Source organism: Quercus robur, chromosome 2 (genome assembly GCF_932294415.1).
Source record: "Quercus robur chromosome 2, dhQueRobu3.1, whole genome shotgun sequence".
Lineage (NCBI taxonomy): Eukaryota > Viridiplantae > Streptophyta > Magnoliopsida > Fagales > Fagaceae > Quercus > Quercus robur.
The window spans coordinates 46,282,656-46,303,418 of record NC_065535.1 but is presented as its reverse complement, the minus strand read 5'-3'; the positions used below and the strand labels follow the sequence as shown (position 1 = coordinate 46,303,418).

Below are 20,763 nucleotides of genomic sequence, written 5' to 3'. Positions count from 1 at the left end.
TATTCTTGTTTGTAGCATCAATTGCCCCATTAGTCTGAGGATGGTAAGGTGAGGATTTGTGGTGCTGAATGTTGAACTGTCGTAACAGCTTCTCTATTTCTCCCTTGAAATGTAGCTCATTGTCAGAGATAATTTCATGTGGTACCCCATATCTGCAAATGAAATTGCTCTGAATGAATTGAGCAACTTTCTTTGAATTCAAAACCTTGTATGAGGCAGCTTCCACCCATTTAGTGAAATAGTCTATAGCAACAAGTATGAATTCTTGGCCATTAGGTCCACCCATTTAGTGAAATAGTCTATAGCAACAAGTATGAATTCATGGCCATTGGATGCTTTTGGGTGAATCTTCCCAATAAAATCTATTCCCCACGTAGAAAACGGCCAGGGTGAAGCCATGGTATGTAATGGCATAGGTTGCATGTGCTTCAAATCTCCATGGACTTGGCACTGATGTCACTTTCGGACATGCGCTGCACAGTCGGCTTCCATAGTAGTCTAGTAATACCCTTGCCTCATTATCTTCTGTGATAGCATGTGTGCATTCATGTGTGGCCTATAGCTTGACTCATGAACCTCTTCAATTATTTGTTGTGCTTCCTTGGTGGTCACACAAAGGAGATGAATTCCATCATATGATCTTCTGTAAAGCCTCGCCCCACAAATAATATAATTAGTGGACAACCCTCTAATGGTCAATTGGTCATTCTTATCTGCAGATGGTGGGTATGTCCCATCTTTGAGGTATTGTAAGATGTCTGAATACCATTCACCTTCCCCATTCTTTCCCTTATCTTCTTCTATTGTCATGCAATAAGCTGGCTCCTCTTTTTGTTCCACCACTATGGGTCTAGCTTCATTTTCCTTAGGTCCATCCATCATGGAGGCCATTGTTGCTAAAGCATCTGCAATCTGATTCTGCATCCTTGGCACATATTGGTACTAGATCTTGCTGAATTTCGAGGCCCACTTCTGAAGGCATTCATAATAAGGCATCAACCTCTCTTCCTTGATCTTCCATCTATTTTGAATCTGAGAAATTATCAAGGCTGAATCACCATATACTTCCAACTCTTTTACTCCAAGACCTAGGGCTGCTCGCAACCCCATAATGCAAGCTTCATATTCAGTGGCATTATTAGTGGCAGGGAAGTTGAGCCTACCCAGTGGCATTTTTTAGAAGAGGAACTACACTCATGAAGCAAATCTATGTTACATGCATCAAACAAAAAATCATCTCAACTTTTGACTTTTTCTCTTAAATTTCAAAATTTTGCTATTTTGTTGACAGAGAAAATTCTCTTAAAAAAATCAAACATGTATTTAATGAAAATACAGATCAGCTTTGTGTGTTAAAAAAATCAGATATGTATTTAATGAAAATACAAATCAGTTTTGGTGTGTAAAAACAATTAGATCTGTATTTAATGAAAATACAAATCTGTTTTGAGTTTTGAAAAAAAAAAAAAACAGATCTATTTTTTATGAATAAAATAAGAAAAAAAATTCTTTTTTAGAAGAGGAACTACAATCATGAAACAAATCTATGTTACATGCATCAAACAAAAAACGGTCTCAACTTTTGACTTCTTCTCTTAAATTTAAAAAATCTACTATTTTGTGACAAAGAAAATTCTCTTTAAAAAAATCAGATCTGTATTTAATGAAAATACACATCAGTTTTGTGTGTTAAAAACAATTAGATCTGTATTTAATGAAAATACAAATTTGTATTGAGTTTTTAAAAAAATCATATTTGTATTTAATGAAAATGCAGATTTGTTTTGAGTTTTGAAAAAAATCAAATCTAAAAAATTCAAATCAGTTTTAGTTTTTAAAATAAATCTTTGTTAATTGGTAGATTTTTGAGACTCAAAAAAGAAATCATAACAACAAAAATATACTAAGAACATGCTTTAAGAAAGATTTAAACAACACATGGCAACAACATCAGAAATTAAAAATAATAAAATCATCCTAAAAGCTATTCATGCATCATTAAGTAGAATTAAAATAAATAAATAAAAGGACAAAAAGAAAAGAAAAAATACCTCTTGCATGAGCGTGCTCTTCTTAATAGTGAAGGAAAATTTTAGGGGTCAAAGAGATTTATTCAATTCTCTTTGAAACCTAAAGTATTTTGCTTACAAGAAATAAATTCCTAAGGTTAAAGCCTCCAGAATGTCTTTAACGTAAGAGGGAAAATAGAAGAAGCGGAGAGTCAAAGAGAGGGGAGTCAGAGAGCGTAAAAAAGTGTGCTAAATGATCAGAATACTAACTGGGACACGTCCTTATCTCTAAAAAATCGAAAAGGATGAGTTTTATCTCAATCCAAGTGCCCTTGGGCTGTGGCCCGTGTTTGTGCCAATTGGCACTTTTGGGTGCCAAACTCGTGTTTGAATTCCAGTCCATTTTGGACTCCTTTTTTGAGGTTTTTTGAGTCGAGACTTGCACTTAAGTGCGTTTTTAATCCACATTCTAAAAATTAAACTCTTTTTTTGATAATTCAGGTCTTTTCAGCAATGATTATCTTGTAGATAAATACTCCAAAAATTCTTGATTATCCACAATTTTGTTGTTATCTGATTATCCTATTTTATTCCCATGAATGCAAGCCTATTTTTGACACTAACTAACAACCAATCATAAAATTATTTAATTAATTTTAATTGTCTAGACAATCAGAATTAATTTAAATTAATCATGTGTGGTTGGTTCCACCAAAACAAAATGCATGCATACTGTGTAAACTTTGATCATGCAATATCTTTCAATCCAACGGTTCGATTTGGAAATCAGGTACACCATCATGATTGTGAGAATCTCAAGATCATTTTTATGATATGCAATGAATGAATTAATGCATGTAATGCAATCATGAATTTTGGGTATATGAATGGTCATTCTAGCCATCTTCCTTGATTAAATTATGGGTGCAAAATTGAGTGTCTACAAAGGCAATGGGATAGGAACTTTGGATCCCAAGCTACCCATATTGTAGAGACAATCGTCCATCCCTTGTGCCTTTTGAAAGGCTAATTGCATCTTCTCCTTTTTTCTTTTTTCTTTTTTCCCTTCTTGGCAAGGGTATCTATGTGAGTTTTTCAAACTTCTTATTCTTCTCATATTTGGCTTTGTCTTTCTAATCCCAATCTTCCATCTCTTCCTCTTCTTCTTCTCTCATAGGGCTCTTAAACCCCTCTATTCGAGTGAGGCAAGTCCCCATTCCCTTGAGCACCTTATTTTTATCATTCATCATTTTAGCTATCTTCTCGGCATGTGTGATGTCAGTTGATGTAGACATTTCTTCTTGAGGTGCAATGTCAATATTTGTCTATCATCTTCCTTCACTACCAACTTGTTACACCTAAATTAAGGTAGGGACGGGCTTACTTTGTCTTGGTGGTGCAATTGTGACTAAAAAGAAATCTTTTTATAAGTACATGTCCCAAAGTAAAAGCTTCTTTTATTTAGATGTCCTTAGAAAATCTTTAAGTTCATTTTAATGTATCCCAATTACAGGATCACTCCCTTTCCTCTCATGGGCCTTGCCCCTAGTTTCATAGGGCTTGGTCCATTTACAACATACTTTCATCTTACACTCATAGGCCTTTATTAGCATGGGCTTATAGATTTTCAACCTTTATTCTCAAATCTGGGCCTATAATATTCATCACTTTTGGGATTTTCACTTCTCATTCATTCATTCATGAGTCTCACATTATCTTATCCTTTACATACAACAAGGAGGCCAAGACTAGAGTGGTTCAGTGACTTTGTAGGATCTTTGGATGCTAGGCTCATAGTGTATTTTTTACCTTAGGCCCAAGACTTTCTTTTTCAAATGGGTTATGGTCCCATGAACCTTTCAAGTTAAGATATACCTTTGGACTTTGGGATAAACCTCTTATATATGAGATACTTATTTTCTTTTCATCCCAAAATCTTAGGGTATGCCATAACTTTTAGTTCATATTTCCAATTTTAATCTTTATTTGTCCTTTAGAATTAGGTGATCACAAGATATATGGTCGAACAAACAAGAGATATAAAATTGATACCCTCTTTTGATAGGATTTAGGATCTCTTTATGTGTGGGTAAGCTCTTTAAAGCTAAAAGGACAGATCAATAGGTCACTCACAACTAGGTGGGTCATGCTCCAACCTAGGGCCTAAATGGACCCCATATGGATTGGTGGGCAAACCTTTAATGTACTCAAAGCCCATCATAGGCAATGACATAAATTGTGAGTTGGTGGGATGAACTTCGGAAAGTCTTGGCCCAAATGAAGTCTCCAAATTCCCATTCATCTCCAAGCATGGCAAAGTCCCTTGTTAGATTTAGGAGATGGAACACATTGGTGTGGGCACAAGTGCCCGTGACAATGTTTCTCATAGGAAGTATGCCTTGGCTGAGTGGACCGGACAGAGGGTCAAAATGGAGTCGCCACCTAGATTAGGTTTAGGAACCATATGTATAGCATCCTTATGTGAAAGACTGATCTTACCAGAGCATGTGTCCAGAGTTTAGGTATGGGAATGGGAAGGTGTTAGGCACCTAACACCACCCGACCCATGGATTAGCCTTCACTCATTGTGTTCCAAATCCTAATTCCATCCAAGGGCCCTTTAATAGGTTCATTCTACACACACACACACACACACACATATTGAACTCATCCTAACACGCATCTAACACACAAAATGGCACATCATTCATATTATACTCAAGGCGCACATCATAACATTCATCTAACAAACCATGCTTCATACATACCAAAGGGCAGAAAACATCATATGACAACAAAATCAATAAGGCAGTAAATCATGAACAATAAGAATCAAGCACATTCACACATTCTAGCATAACATCATGGCATTTATTCAAAGAAAAACAATCACCATTTTTGGAGATGCATGCTCATGCCCATATGCATGGCTTACTATTATTTACCTTACTGCACCACAACATCTATGCATTAATGCATGCTCATGTTCCTATGCATGTTCGTGTTACTCATCCAAGACATAAACCCTAATTATATATCCAAAAATCAAAACATATGAAACATGTTATTCTACTAACCTTAAGGCTAAATAGGTGAAAACTAACTAAACAGAACCTAAACATGTAATTAAAACTAAACAAAATAGATAAAATAATGAAAAATCCAAAATCTAGGTTTTTGGGCATAAGCATGCATGCGCATATATTAAGTATGCATATGCATGCATGAGGCATGCACACACATACTTGCCCAGAAGCGTAGTTCTAAAGCAAGCAGTAAAACAAAAATCAAACAAAGCCTAGCATGCTTCTAATACGAAATCTATAAAACCCTAACTAACATAGAGATATCAAATCCATAAATAAAGCATTAAACAAGCACTAAAAAACAAAATTAAAGAGACAAGGTTAGACCCTTACCTTAAACACAAGAACTCCTTTGAGCTTTAATTTGACCATTCCCCTCAATCAATCTAATCAAGACAAAACCAGAAGGTTAGTAAGCTTAAAACTCGAAGGTCAAGAACATAATAGGTCCCAACCAAGTAAACTTTAACTTGAGGATGATTTAGAGTAAAAAAACTTCATCTTTGATTCACTATTTTCTAATGAATTTGGCTTTTTTGGAAAAAGAGCCTTTAGAGTCTTTTATAGTGATCATAGAAGGGTGTAGGCCGGCTCCCAGCCGATGTGGGATTCACTCTATACGATTTTATATCAAAAACTTTCCATATAGGTGTTCTAAAATCCTACATACATGCGCATACTCGAAGTATGCATACGCATGATTGAAGTATGCATACGCATGCTTACAACATGCGCGAGCATACTTAAGGTTCTTGCAGGTTTTTCTTTCACCAAAACATCCTTTGAGCTAAAAATTTACTAGATTGGGCCCTGAACCAACCATGGGTCTTCAAGTGATGTAGTCATTGGGGAACGCGGGCTCGAGTTATAAGGGGTATAAAATGAGGTGTCTACAATTAGCCCAAGAAGAGGTTGGGTTTGGCTTGTATTGGGCTTATGGGATTTTCTTGAAAATGGGCATAAATAACATTTAAGGTGGGTTTTGAACCAAGACTGCCATTTGCTAATTTTGTTTACATGGGGAATGACACTAACAATTATTTTAGTTACATGAGTAAACTTACCATCATCTTATCAAACTTGGAAAACTTAATATACTTATAAATTTATTATTTAAGCATTACATTAGTTGTAATTGAGGAGCCTGGTAAGCTAATGGTATATGAAATTTTTTACCATGCGTCACATTACATGTTCGGGATTAATTAATAGGGTAAATTTCACTAACTATCCCTAAGGTTTGGGCTAATGCCAATGAGGTCTAGAACATTTCAAAAATGACCATTTAAATCCCTAAGTCTAAACATATTGTAACACTGTCATTTATTTTTAGTTTTTCGCTCTCTTACTCTTAGACCTTTCTTCTCTCTTTCTCTAACTCCCCCATTTCTCTTCCACTCTTTGACCTCTCTTCTCACTTTGACTCTCTCATCCCTCTCTTCTCTCTCTTGTGGTCTTTGCGGTGGCACCATGGTATGGTTAACCAGTGGTTCATGGGTTTCGATGTGGATTAGCATTGGAGTCCCTCCCTTCTCTCTCTCTCTCTCTCGTGGTCTTTCCGACGACATCGTGGTGTGGGTTAGTAGTGGTTCATGGGTTTTAGTGTGGATTAGTGTTGGAGTCCCTCCCTTCTCTCTCTTGTTGTCTTTGTGACGGTGTCGTGCTGTGGGTTAGCAATGGTTTGTGGGTTTTGGTGTGGATCGGTGTTGTAGGGTTTGGGTTTTTTTGGGTCGGAGGTGGAGGTTTGTGGATTTTGTTTTGGATCAATGGTGATAGGCTTGTTCTAGTTTGAGCAAAGGTTTCCTCTTGCTAATGTAGATGTTGTGCTTGAGAGCCATTGGTGAGAGAGAGGGTTTTGGTAATGAAGTTGTTTGGTGCTACGGTTAGACATGTTTGTGAATTTGAGAAGATCTATTGGGATTTGGGCTAAGAGAGGTTTTGATTGGTTGTGTTTGGTTTTGGATTAGGATTTTGAGTTGAAAGGCTAGTTTTTTTTTTTTTGGTCACAGTTATTGATTACAGGTTTTATGATTTGGGTTTAAATCTTGTAATGAACTTGATTTGTGGTTTTTTCCTCATCATTAAATGAAGATGAGTTTTGATTGTTGATTAGCATTTTTTCCTTGTTTGCTTTCTGAGAAAGTTTGTATTCTTCATATTTTATTTTGTTTTGTTTTTAATCTGAGTCAAAGAAAGAGAAGAGAAAGATAGTCAAAGAATGAGACGAGAGGTTTGAGTTAACAGCATTATAGTCCGTTTGGACTTTAGGACTGAAATGGTCAGTTTTGAAATATTTTTGGATCTCCATGGTGATGCGAACCTCAACCGACATGCTTTAAGACCCAATAAATAATATTGTAATACTTACCCAAGAAAGCTAAAATTCAGATTTTGATAGAAACTCTGACCCAACGTTTATAAATGAAATGTGAACCAAAGGTATAAGTAACAGACCTCGACCCAATGATTATAACTGAATCATGAACCGAAGGTATAAAATTTGAACGCCACAAGGAAGAATCCCTGATAAGTTTACAGTTCTTGAAGACCCAAGAGAACAAGCAAAAACTCACGTTTTTCAGATTTTTATTCCATCATCCTCTATTACAATGAGTGCTTGCTATTTATAAGACATGACTGAAAATAGGGAAATAAAAATAAATAAATAAAAAACGTACTAAATAATATAAGCCTAAATTAAAGTTGATTTGGTTTGAAATTAGTAGCTCCAAGATAGAAAAATAGCTAAAAAAACGTTCTAAATAGTAGAAGCCTAAAATTAAGGTAGATTTGGTCTAAAATTAGAAACTTTAGAATAGAAAAAAATCTATTAATTGGTATAGAGCTAGAAAATCGATCAGCCATTAATCTGCTCCATAAATCAAATCCAATTAAGCCAGATCAGCCCTCAATAGCTTGGATTAAATTTATTATGCCTTCATCTTCCTTTGGGCCAAGCTTGGAATGTTCTGCGTTAGAATCAACCCATTAAGTGCTTCTTTGATCTTTTTGGATCTTACTCTAGTAATAGGCCCAATTGGAACATGTAATGGATCCTAATTAATAATTTATGGTAATGTGATTTTAATCTTACATTATTAGAGAGTTTGCATTAGCTTGTGTAAAAATTCATGTCTATTTTAGTATAAGAACCTATTTTTTCTATTTTACATACCCACTTTTTAAAATACCTCACATCAGAATATTTATTTTACACTACATTTTATTAAAATTTTAATTTTTTCTTTCTTTCTCTATACACATGTCAATAACCACCATCTACTCTCTTCTTCCATCTTCAGAATACGTTAAGAATAAATAAAAACAAAATAAAAGGTTAGTGAAATTTATACAGTTACAATAGTAAACTTGAAAATTCAAACAATTATACACACTAATGTGGGTCATTTTTAAGCAAAAATGTATAAATTTTACACCAATTATACACCCAATCATGTGAGTGCTTTTACATATAATAGAAATGCAGAGATGATTAAAATCTTTAATCTTCATTCCATCAAATGAGCCAAACTTGCTGTCAAAGTTTTGTACACCCAACAATATATAAAACTAATCTTATCCCTCAATGGTTGGCACATCTTGATATTTTTAATAAAGACAACTAGAGTTCAAATCTCTCTCTCTTTCCTTTTAATTATAATTATTGAATTGTCAGGAAAAACTAACCAAAATGAGCAGAGAGATGTAAATCTCAGCACCCGGCTCTCTGTGTAACACCATCATTAAGTAAATAAATATTCGGGAAATTAGTGTCCAGCAAAAAATATGCCCAACCGAGTGACACCCTAATGCACACCTTGTCACACATGTAGCACTCTCCCCATGTGTTGCATTAACAGTGTTTATTATAAAAGACAACCTTGGCTAAATTGACTTAATTACTCAGTTTAACAGGGTGATTCCAAATAGCTTCCTTTTTTGAGTTACGCCATAAGTACCAGGATTTCCCCCTATCTGGACACTATTTTCTCAAATTAGCATGGGGAAGATTATATGGATATACATTCTCAAGAAATAAATTATTAAAAAGGAACAATAGCTACAAGATGAGAGGAATCCTTTGTATCATCCTGCTCTACTGAAGTACAGTGATAAAATACAACAAGACACTCATCCCAAAATCACCACCCATACTTGGCCTGCGTTTCAGCTTTCGTGAGGAAGCCTTTTGCACGCCGCTCTGTAAGTTCCATCTCCTTCTGCTTCATATCATAAAATAAAGAACCAATTTGATGCTTCCTCTTGTGCAGCTTCGTAGGCTTCCCCTTGGTCGAAACAGGCTACAGGAGAAACATAATATGAGGTAAGTATATAAAATGAGAGAGTATAAATTTAAGAGCCTGTGAAAAGATAATCACATATGAATTCAGAAACTGTCAATTTAACAATCCTATAGGGAAAAGGATTAAGAGTCTACCACAAAAATAAATCCTATAACCAAATGAACTTGAATCAATTTTCAACAAATGAACTTGACGCCATGCTTCACGACAAAATTCTAGCTCGCTAACCAGAGTTTTAATTTTATTTATTTATTTTGTAAAATCCATACTTTGAAGCTCAGTTTTGCTACTACTAAATACAAGTGAAAGCTTTTCACTATACAGTTCCCAATAATGCTGCTAATATTGCCATTTTGACAACTTCAACCCATTGATAAAGCTAGAGGAACAACTTAACTACAGCTTCTAGTTATGCTTTGGACAGTCACTGAAAATGAACAACTTGCCACAATTATTTCTCAGAGAAAGCATCACTAAACATTTTGCACCCATGTTGGAAAGTAGAACAAGATCACAGAAAATTAAAAAAGAAAACATAAAACAGGCTATCAAACCCAGCAGAATGACCAGGGACCAACTCACCTATACAAGGAAATAATCCTCCTCCCCTCCAAAATTCTCCTAACCTTTTCATAGTTTACCTCAAAATGCAAAAGAAAACAGTTTCCAAAAACTATTCATCTAGATGATTCCATATTCTGATAACATGATAATGAAAGCTGATTAAAGGAAGCATAACCAAGGAAACTCCAAAGTTTGACAAAATTGCCAGTCAAGAAATAGATAATCCAAAACTCCTAGTATCTTTTATAAATAGCTCATTGCTTGGAGATGAGGTATTCATTGTCAAGATCTTATCCAACACTATTGACCAAAATGAGAGTGATGTAGGACAAATCAGGGATTTGTCTACGTATAGTTGTGGTTTGGTGGGTTTAGGGTTAGGAAAGAAGAATTAGAGAGAAATAAGGGCTGTTCAGGGGCTGTGTGAACACCTGTGAACAGAAACTCTAGAAAAAGAAGATGAAGAAAGAAAGAGAATAGAGAAGGAGAAAGAACCAACAAAGACCAAAGTGCCTATTGCTCAAAACAGTCAATTTCATTAATTAACTCTATACATTGAACACAATATATATTAAGACTCTTGCTTGTATTAGTAGTAATAGGACTCTTAGTAGTAATAAGACTCCTAGTAGTATTGGACTACTAGTTTGACTAGTAAAAAAAAACCTAATAAATACTAACTTGCACCCAAAGAAAATAGACCTAAGATACTTAGAATACCCTACAAGATCCTAGACTCAACTAAATTACCAAAATACCCTTAATTCGCAGGAGTTGCGGAAATTACAGATTTGCCCCTGAATGTAAAATTGACCATAACTAATAAAATAAAAACCCAAATCATATCATATCATATACTATATAATAAAAGTTGGGCTTAAAAGCTGTGATTGCGCCAAGTGGCTTCACCATATTGCAGAATTTTTTTTTTTTTTTAAAGATTTTTAAAAAATATGTAATTTTTCTTCTCCTATAATTTCTAAGTTGATAAAAGTCTAAATTTGATTACAATCCAAATTCTTTATCTAATCCATCTCATCCTTATTTTTTAAGTGTAGTGTATTATAACAAAAAGCAGCAACTTTAAGATTTGATTACAATCCAAATTGCAAGAAATTTATAGATAAAAATAACAAAAAAATTTAAATATTAAGCCCTATGTACTATATCCTACTTGAATCTGATCATAATTGAAATACTAATTCACATCAAATACCACTTCCAAAACTAATTAGATTGTGACTACAAAAACTTCTAATTAAAATGAATTCTAATTAAAATGAACAAAAAAAAAATATATATATTAAGCCCTATGTATATCACTATATCCTACTTGAATCTGATCATAATTGAAATACTAATCTGCATCAAATACCACTTCCAAAACTAATTAGATAAAGCGTGACTACAAAAACTTCTAATTAAAAATGAATTCTAATTAAAATGAATTACAAGGACCAACAAAACTAATTTGATAAAGACCAAGACACCTAAACAAAAAGGATAATATGCATACAAAACAAAAGACAAAAAAGGAGAAGATAATTTGATTACAATTGAAACACTATCCGCATCAAATACGTCTTCTAAATATTAATGTTTTAGCTATTATATATATATATATATATATATATATATTTTCAAACGAAGTCTCTCTCTTGGTTTAAAAAAAAAAAAAAAAATCTTTCTCACTCCCTCTCCAAGAAGTGGTTTGACATGGAAGACATCACCACCACCACAGGCAAATATTTTTTTACACTCTACATGCACTTGATTTTTCTTTCAAATATGCATACTGTTAATTTGGTTGTGTTAATCGTTTGCAAGATTAAATTGAAAATCCATTATGAATTTATGACTATCATGATATGTAGATTCAGCCAAACAAAGAAACACTATTTTTGCGAACAGATCATATAAGCAATGAACAATTGAAGGTAACCGATATGGTCATACATTTATTTTACATAATAAATTTGTAACAATATGCTTCAATTGTGTACATTTATTTTACAATAAATTTGTTTCCAAGTAAAATTAATCTTCTTGATGAATACTTCAATAAACCAGGATGCTAATGCTGTTGCAAATTTGCAAAGATGTGAAATACCTAGAAAAAACCCTGAAGACATACCTAATATCAAGACTAGTCTTCAAAATAAAATTGGATCAATTGTTAAAAAGACATTGTACAGGGTCAGTAGTTTGGGAGAGTTATTGCAACCTTGCAGGTACGATGAAAAACTAAATATAATCAAATAAAAAGCCTTCGAATTTCAAAATGACAATTTTTGCACAATTACATGTTAATTATAGTAATTATATAAAAAAATATTATCACAATTAATATTTTTATTTACAAATAATTAATAATTAAAAAAACATTGTTTGTTCTATATAGTTTTGTACACTATTGAATTCCTAGAAAGATGATTGCCCCATGCACATATTTTGATTTGGCTTCACCATCAGTAGAAATTCCAAACAAAGATACAGATCTAGATACATATGAAGCAGTAGCTCAATTCATGATGCATGCATGGACCATGTGGCGTAGCAATTAAAAACTCATTATTCCTTTCTTTATAATAATTATTTATTTTATTATTGTTTTTCAAATAAAAAAAAATATATATATATATATATATATTATAATATTATGATAAAACCGTGTAACATACGGGCCTTTATCTAGTTAAAAGTTGTTTTAACCCTAAAAGACTCATACTTAGACCATTAAAATGACACAACTTTCACTTCAATCGGACTTCACATGAGGACCCAATAAAATAATTCTTGAATAGGCAAATTTGCAAAGTTTCCATGACTTCATCAGAGTGACACTTTGGAACCAAGGCTCCAAAGTAATGTAACTGGGAAAGATGCCACACCCATTACTCACCAATGCAGTTAAAAAGCAACTCAACAGTGAAAACTCCAGAGTTGTCTATTCAAAAATAATAATAATAATAATAATAATAATAATTAAAAAAACTCCAGAGTTGTCTCAACTCTCAACTCATCTTCTCTGATCCCCACCCAAATACTCCAAACCTTGTTTACCACAAGGTAGCATTCATTTCTATGTTAAATCTGCCTCCCAAACTTTAAGATATCTGTAAAAGCAATGTAACCATGCTGCTCCATTTATTACTCTACAGACATAATTTTCTCATCTAAGGTTCAATATTAATGACTACACCAAAGTAAAACCATCAAACGAGTACCAGAGTAAAACCATCAAGTAATTTTTGAGAACATGATGAATTCATTCTGCACACCACCAGAATACCTTACATGAATGAACATACTTCAACATTTGTTTTCCAAAGTCATAACCATAAGGGTGGTCCCCAATACAGGCATCCTAATCATTCCTATACATACCTTATTTCCCATCCTATCAAGTCTCTAGAAGTATATGCCTACTTTCATTATATACATACCAGGAGACTATTCCAAGGACTTAAATTTACTTTTCTTCAGTGTGATATTACTCAAGAAAGGAGTTGTTGAATCTCAGAAACTAGAATATCATTTTGAAAATTTTTTATTGATCTACCATTTTTATACTTTCTGAAAATGATCCTGACCAAGGTATAAGGAAGATGCCAAGGCAACAACTCCCAGGTGGTAATGCATCTTCCATACCCCATTTAGAGAAAGCAATTTAATAGAATGGCAACATGGGTGGTTGTGTCATGTCTAGCATTAATTGAAGTATCATCTTTTGAGGGGTGGAACTCCAACTACTCACTCAAACTTTTAGTACTGAGATTACACTTTGGATTGATGCCTGATTTGTCTCCAAAGCATGACTTTTTCTATCGTTATCTACATGTTTGTTGGGGCATGTGTATACAAGATGGAAAAACAAGATTGTATTTCACCTATTAACAACATTCTTAGAAATTATATCTTATTCAGCCCATTAGTGGGTTACTTTAACTCCTTGCACGCATTATGTATCAAAGATTTCACAATGATAGGATATCAACTAACTATTTGGTTTATGTATCAAAGATTTCACCATGATAGGACATCTACTAACTATTTGGTTTTAAACCTAACTTTTCTATGCCTAAAAGATCATCTAAAACCTTTTTTCCAGAAAAGATAATGATATCTGTAATGCAAATCTTTGATTTTGAGCACTATATCACCGAAATATTCAATATTAAATGAGCATGAGAAGTGAATGCAATCCAATGTTGGGGCAAGGTTTTTTTTATTGGTTAGTTAGGCACCCCAATGGTTCTTAAGCCCATGAAGTCATCCTCCACTTTACAAGGGATGGAGGGGCCATTTGAGCTAGAGCGTGTTGGCATGAAAATAAATCTTACATAAATTTATAAGGGGGAGAGAGAGAGTACAAGAATTTTTATGGTTTACGTCTACTAAGTCTCAAATTCTTCTAATAAAAAATGTATACCATATAGAGGTTACAAAATAAAAGTATACCATATTGGGGTTTATAGTAGAAATAAAGCCATATTATGGGCTGATACAATCTTATTATGGGGTGATACAATCTTATCATGAATATTATCCTCAATTCAGAAGCTTCGTAATTGGAGTAAATGCATCACCAATAGCACTATAAGAAAGTTTAATTCAAAGTTGGAATTAAAAGAGAAATAAGTTATCAAACTTTAATGCAATCCAGCTCTGAATGGATAAATAATATGATTATAAACCAACATACGGGAAGTAAAAGAAGATGCATTGAGCTTAAGTGACCCCTACCAAGAAAAGAAGATGTAGATATATAAAGAGGACAATGATGTGAGTTTTAGTTTCAAGATTTTCTTCCTCCAGTTTTCTTTCCCTTCTACTTCTCCCTCTCCCTCTCCTTCCTCCTCTAACTTCCACCCATTACCTCGCTGTCTATAATTAGTTGTTTCCCAAGAAAGAGGAAAGCATATGGTAGCACACATTGCAGGCACTTAAGAAAAAGTAGTTTTATAGGAAGAGCACATTAAATCTGTCATCAATCCTGTGTCTACTACTGGTTTCCAAGACTTGTCCAAGAAATTTTAATAGTTTCCACCTTGTAAGCGGGTGTCAACTGTGAACCTTTCTTTCATGAACTTCTTTCCTCGAAATATTACCACTAATGGTTTGCTCCATGATCAACCATGCAACTTTCAATAGCCTATATGATCCACATCTACCAAACATTAAAACCTGCATTTGAATCTTAAATCTCCTCACTCCCCCCTCCTTCCCCCCACACCAACCCCCCTAGCCCCCACCCCCAACCCCACCCCACCAAAAAAAAAATCCTCTTTTACAAGTGGATCATAAACAAGTCTCCTCATACAGCTGGAGCTCCTCCAAAACTAAATCCTTGAATCTAACTCATGTTTAATGCCATTTGGTTGCCCAATATTAGAAAATACAAAGAGGAAAGGGCTGTGCCAATAGTCCAATGGGCCTTTTTTGGTTTTACTTGAGTTTACTTATTTAATTTGGGCTTAATAGTAAAGCCCAAGGAGTCCAAGTCCAAGTCCTTATTAGTATTTTATTTTTAAATAAAGTCCTATTTCAACTAGGAATATGTATAAGTCTTCTATTTAAAGAGTTGTAATGCTTTCTAATGGAATTAATAATATATTTTCAGAATTTAAGAGCTATGAAGCTTTCGTTTATATTTTGCGTGATGCAACCCTCTCCAAGGTGATGCCAAGGAACCCTAGGGAGATGTTTGGTTCGCCATGATGTTACATTACACTATAATATTACATTATTGTAATCTCATTAATGTAATCTCAATACAAGAATAGAACATTACATTGTTTAGGAAGATGATGTGATATGTTTTGTAATTTTAGATTATGGTAATGTTAGAAAAAAATAAAATAAATCATAAACTTTAATGTCACATCATCGTAATGTCCATCAAGGGCACATCACAGCAAACTAAATGCCCCCTAGGTGTGATGCTTAGGAAGTCTAGGTGTGATACCTAGAATGTTATTTCTTCTTTAATTTACTGTTCACGGATTATTGTTCACAGCACTGGAACAGTGGCCCAAATTCTGATTTTTCTCCTTTGTTTCATCCCCAAACCCTACTAATCCTTGTCCCCTTTGGAAACCCTATAATCCCTACTATTTTCCAGCGTTTTCCTTCACCAAAACCTAAACCATTTAGCCCAATTGGGTCTTTACCCATTTAACCTAAATTTTTAATTGAGTTGGATCAAGACTTACCCAAATTAAGTGGATCATGGGTGAGTTAATGGATATGGGTAAAATTGTCATCCCTAGTTGTGCCATGAGCCTTGTAGCTCAACCAACACCTCTTGGTCTTTCCAATAAAGACATCCAGAGTTCAAATCCCCCCACCCCCAACTATCAACGTATAAAAAAATAAATTATGCTAGGTTTCTCTTTTTTTTTAATGAAGCTTGCATGACCACTAATAAAAGGATTTCATATAAAATTAACATAAATGATATAACACACCACTAAGCAACTAAATTATATACAATGCTAGCAACAAATATTTGAAGAATTAAGTTTAAAATTCAAAGATTTTTATTTATTTATTTAATATAAAACCACTAAAAAAAACCATCACGGCATCACCATTATATACCAATACCATACATAGATACTTCCTTCAAACTAATTACCAATCTCTCTTCTTTTTTTTTTTGTTAATCAATATAAAATTAAACTGTCAGAATTTTCTTTCTCCGAACATTAATAAGAGTGGCATGCCTATACAACTCAATTGTTCCAGCAAAATTAAAATAAATTAATAAAGTTGCAATTGAGTTATAATCTCAAATGCATAAAAATTCCTTCCACAAGGAATAATGATTAATTAAGCAGAAAATTTAAAGAGCGGTATGAAATTAAAAATGAAGAATGCAGCAGTTGGGAATTATAACCTGGTAAGAAGGCCCAAAAGCAATTCCAGTTAGCTTGACCTGATCCTCTCTCGGCCGATTCTTCATCAACTCATCCTGCTTGATCTCAACTATTTCTTCTGTAGGAATCTCTTTTCTCCCTCTCTTCCCCAGCACAGTAACCGCACTTTGTGAGGTCGAGCTCCCCGACACAGTATCACCCCAATTACTCCCATAAATAGCATCATAACTTAAATTCTCACCACCACTACTAACATATTGTGATTGATCATCCATATTGACATTCAGATTGTGATTGTGATTGTGATGACTACCCAATTCGTAATTTGTTGCATAACAGGATTCGGCAGGGGGTTGGGGGACCTCAATGGTGGCTCGACGGCTCGAAAGAACGCCCAAAGTGATGGAGTTCTTGGGTGCCGGAATGCTCGACAAGAACGACTTCACAGACGGGGCTTCAGCGGCAGCCAAAGACTCGGATTCCTTTCGCCGATTTCTTTCCTTTTCTTCGTCTTCGTCTTCGTCTTCCTCATCCTCGTGGTGGGTTGATTTTATGGGAGGGCGGAATTGGACAACCCTTTTGGGTTGATGTTGGTGTTGGTTGGGATTTGGATTTGGGTTTGGGTTTGGGTTTGGGTTTAGGGATTTGGATTTGGGTTGGGGGAGGGATAGAAAGAGAGAGGAAGATTTAGGTTTAGGGAGAGAAAGGAAAGGAGATGATTTTGATTCTTCTTCTTCTTCTGAAGAGCCGTAGCTAGCTAGCAAAGAGTCCATAGCGAAAGGGAGATCTTCTGTTTAAGAAACTAATAATCTTCTGTTTGTTATATTTCTGGTTTTCGGGGGAGAAGTGAGGTGTTGGTGGTTGTGGTTGTGGTTGTTTTGGGTCAACACTCAACACTCATCACCAGATCTCTCTAATTACGAACACTTCCGTTTTTGCTTCTTTTCTTTTCTGTTCTTTTTTTTCTTTTTTTTTTTCTTTTTCTTTTTTTAATTTCTTCCATTTTGGCCGTAAAAAACTTATTTATGTTTTTTTTTTTTATAAATAAACCAAGTTTAAGCCTTAGTTTTAGGGTTGTTTAATAAACAAACCGAGCCCAAGCAAAAAAATTTATTCACAAACAAGCTTATGAGTAGGGGTGTCAATGTTCGACCCAACCCGCGAACACGACACGAACCCAACACGGATTTTTTCGGGTTAGGGTTGGACCTTAATGAGTTTGGGTCATAAACGGGTCGACTCGAAAGCAACACGATAAGAAACGTGTCATAAGCGGGTCAACTCGCATAACCCGCAATAGACACGTTTGACACGTCAATTTATTTGTGTCAACCCGAAATGACCCACTTAACACAACCCGTTTAACTCATTTAACAAATAAATATTTATTTTATTTTAGATTTTTTAAATACCTTTTATATCCAACATATATTTTAAATTTAAAAAGAAAAGTGAGTAATTACAAAAATTTACAAGGGATATAATTGGAAATTGAAACTTTACATACCCTAGAACTACTAATACTTTTTTTTTTTTTTGGCATAGAACTTGCACAAATAAAATTGAATGAGCTTGTGGAAGATGTTATGAATTTGGACATCAACAAAGAATCTATAGATGATAATAGTGGTCATAGTCAGGATTAGTCTACTGTTTACTCAAATTTTTTCAATATTGATACTTAGTATTTAACGAGTTCCAAGGATATTATATTTTTTTTTGAACTATGTTATTTTATTTTTGTTAAACTTAGTTATTTTGAATTTGGTTGAAGTGTATGCACTTCTTTTGGAGTGTAAAGAACTTATTTTCTAGATAAATGTTATATTTTTGCTAAACTATATTCTTTTGAATGTGAGTTGAAGATTTGAAGTGTATGCATTGCTTTTTGGGATGTAAAAAAAAATTATTTCTAGATGGATGTTATATTTGATATTATGCAGGTTGAAATGGGTTGTGTTACATTCGTGTCAACCCAACACGACTCGTTTATTAAGCATGTCAAATGGGTTGAGTCAGGTCAACCCGCCTTATTAACAGGTCGGGTTAGGGTTGAAGGATCATGACACGATTATTAAATGGGTCGGGTTAGGGTTGAGCCATTTAGTCGAATACCCCTACCTTGACACGACACGAACCCGACACGCTAACCCGAATTGACACCCCTACTTATGAGCTATTAGGCTTGATACATAACAATTCAAGCATAAACTCATTTATAGATTTATATGTGTTAGTTAAATATACTCATTACACATATCTTAATAATGACATGGCCAACATGAGAACACTACCTATATTACTTTAATTTTTTTCCTTCCCTTTAAATTGATAAAGAATCACTTTAGACTATAGTTACATTTAAAAATAAATAAATAATTAAGTAGGTCACATATGATCCTCTCTTATCAATCATGTAAAGTAAAGTTATGAAACATGTTAATATATTCTCATTCATAATAGTTACAAACATGTATTTTTTTTTCTAGTTCTTCACCATCTAACGTGAATGTAAAAGTTGTATTTTGAACAATTACTGAAATTGTAGATAAAAAATGATGGATGAATGAATGAATAAATTTAATTATGTAAATTATTAATTTGAATAATAGCTAATCATAAGTAAGACTAGATGCATGATAAAATGAGTATAATATTTTCTTTTTCTTTTTTCTTAGTTTTAGAGATTTCAGCATTTAATAATGTAATTTTTTTAGATTTCAAGTTCAAAAACTTGACCTAAGCTCGAGTTTGAGCTTGATATTAAGCTTGAGTTTGGCTTGACTAATTAATCAAGCTAAGCCAAGGCAAGGTCAAGCTTTTTGGCTTTCCCACAAGCTCAAGCTTAAACACTATTTTTAGGCTTGTCACAAGCTCAAGCAAGCTCAAGCTTTTGATTTTTCCTGTCAAGCCAAGCTTGAACATGCATTACTCAGCAAAACTTGGCTCGTTTACAACCCTACGTCTATTAAATCCCTAGATCAAACCTAACCAGACAAGTCCAGTTTGGGCCTAATCAGTCTTGGTCAATCCAATCTGAATTAAGGTTTTAGGGTCTTTTTGCTCATTCTAGGGGAATTAAGGGCATTTTGGTCATTTTTGTGATTTTGGGGGTATCGTTTTAATCAATTTACAGGTTTTGAGATATTTTTGTCTTTTAGAGTTTTCGGGGTATTTTTGGTCATTTTTACTATTTTTGAGAATTTTTGGCCATTTGAAAGGTTTTGGGATAATTTGGTTATTCAAGTGTTTTCGATGTATTCTTTGTTGTTTTGAAGTTTTAAGGCATTTTGTTCATTTTAATGGTTTCAGGTTGGGGGGAGGGGCGTAATTTTGGTTATTCTAGTGATTTCAGGGGTATTTTTGTTATTATAGTGGTTTTAGGATTATTTTCTTCATTTTAGAGGTTTTAGAGGTGATGGGGACTAAGTTAAGGATGTTCGTCCATGATGATCGTCCACAGTCACCGCGTCCATAACTTGACCACGTCCAGGAAACCTTAAGAAGAGGAGAACAAGAACATTATACTTAGGAAACAATACAAGTCCCTTTGTAACAAGACTAGGTAGGTCATCCATAATACAAACATAAGGATGACCAAATAACACTTGGTGAATTCTACAAAAGGACTTCTCATAAACTTCCTTATGATCTGACCATAGTGTACTACTCTCAAAACGTGGAAGGAATTCCTTGTAATTTGCTCCACGTACTCCATTTACCCATTTTCTCCATTAACTACTCACATCACCCACGATGGTGGTGGATCCGAACAAGTAGACCCACTTCTAACTCTCTATAAAAGGAACAAGTCCTATTCGCCCAAGTACCACCATTCACTATTTTCCCCTTCAAATGTGTTCTAGAGAGAAAACTAACTTAACTGTTGGAGAGTCCTTGACTGGGTTACACCGGTCAC

At 34.2% G+C, this 20,763-nt stretch overlaps 1 protein-coding gene across 1 annotated transcript; it reads right to left on the bottom strand.

The window, feature by feature from the left end:
* Positions 1-9,116: 9,116 nt before the first annotated feature.
* LOC126713779 (uncharacterized) lies at positions 9,117-17,785 on the bottom strand. The gene is made up of 2 exons (XM_050413643.1): positions 16,865-17,785; positions 9,117-9,396 (listed from the first exon to the last, which is right to left on the bottom strand). The coding sequence occupies exons 1-2, from the start codon at positions 17,615-17,617 to the stop codon at positions 9,238-9,240; spliced, it is 912 nt and encodes a 303-aa protein (XP_050269600.1). The 5' UTR covers positions 17,618-17,785; the 3' UTR covers positions 9,117-9,237.
* Positions 17,786-20,763: the final 2,978 nt, after the last annotated feature.

Coding starts and splice junctions, on each gene's coding strand:
- LOC126713779 (XM_050413643.1), bottom strand. CDS start 17,617: ATGGACTCTTTGCTAGCTAGCTACGGCTCTTCAGAAGAAGAAGAAGAA. Junction 9,397..16,864: donor CTTTTGGGCCTTCTTACCAG/GTTATAATTCCC, acceptor TTTCTCCTGTAG/CCTGTTTCGACCAAGGGGAA.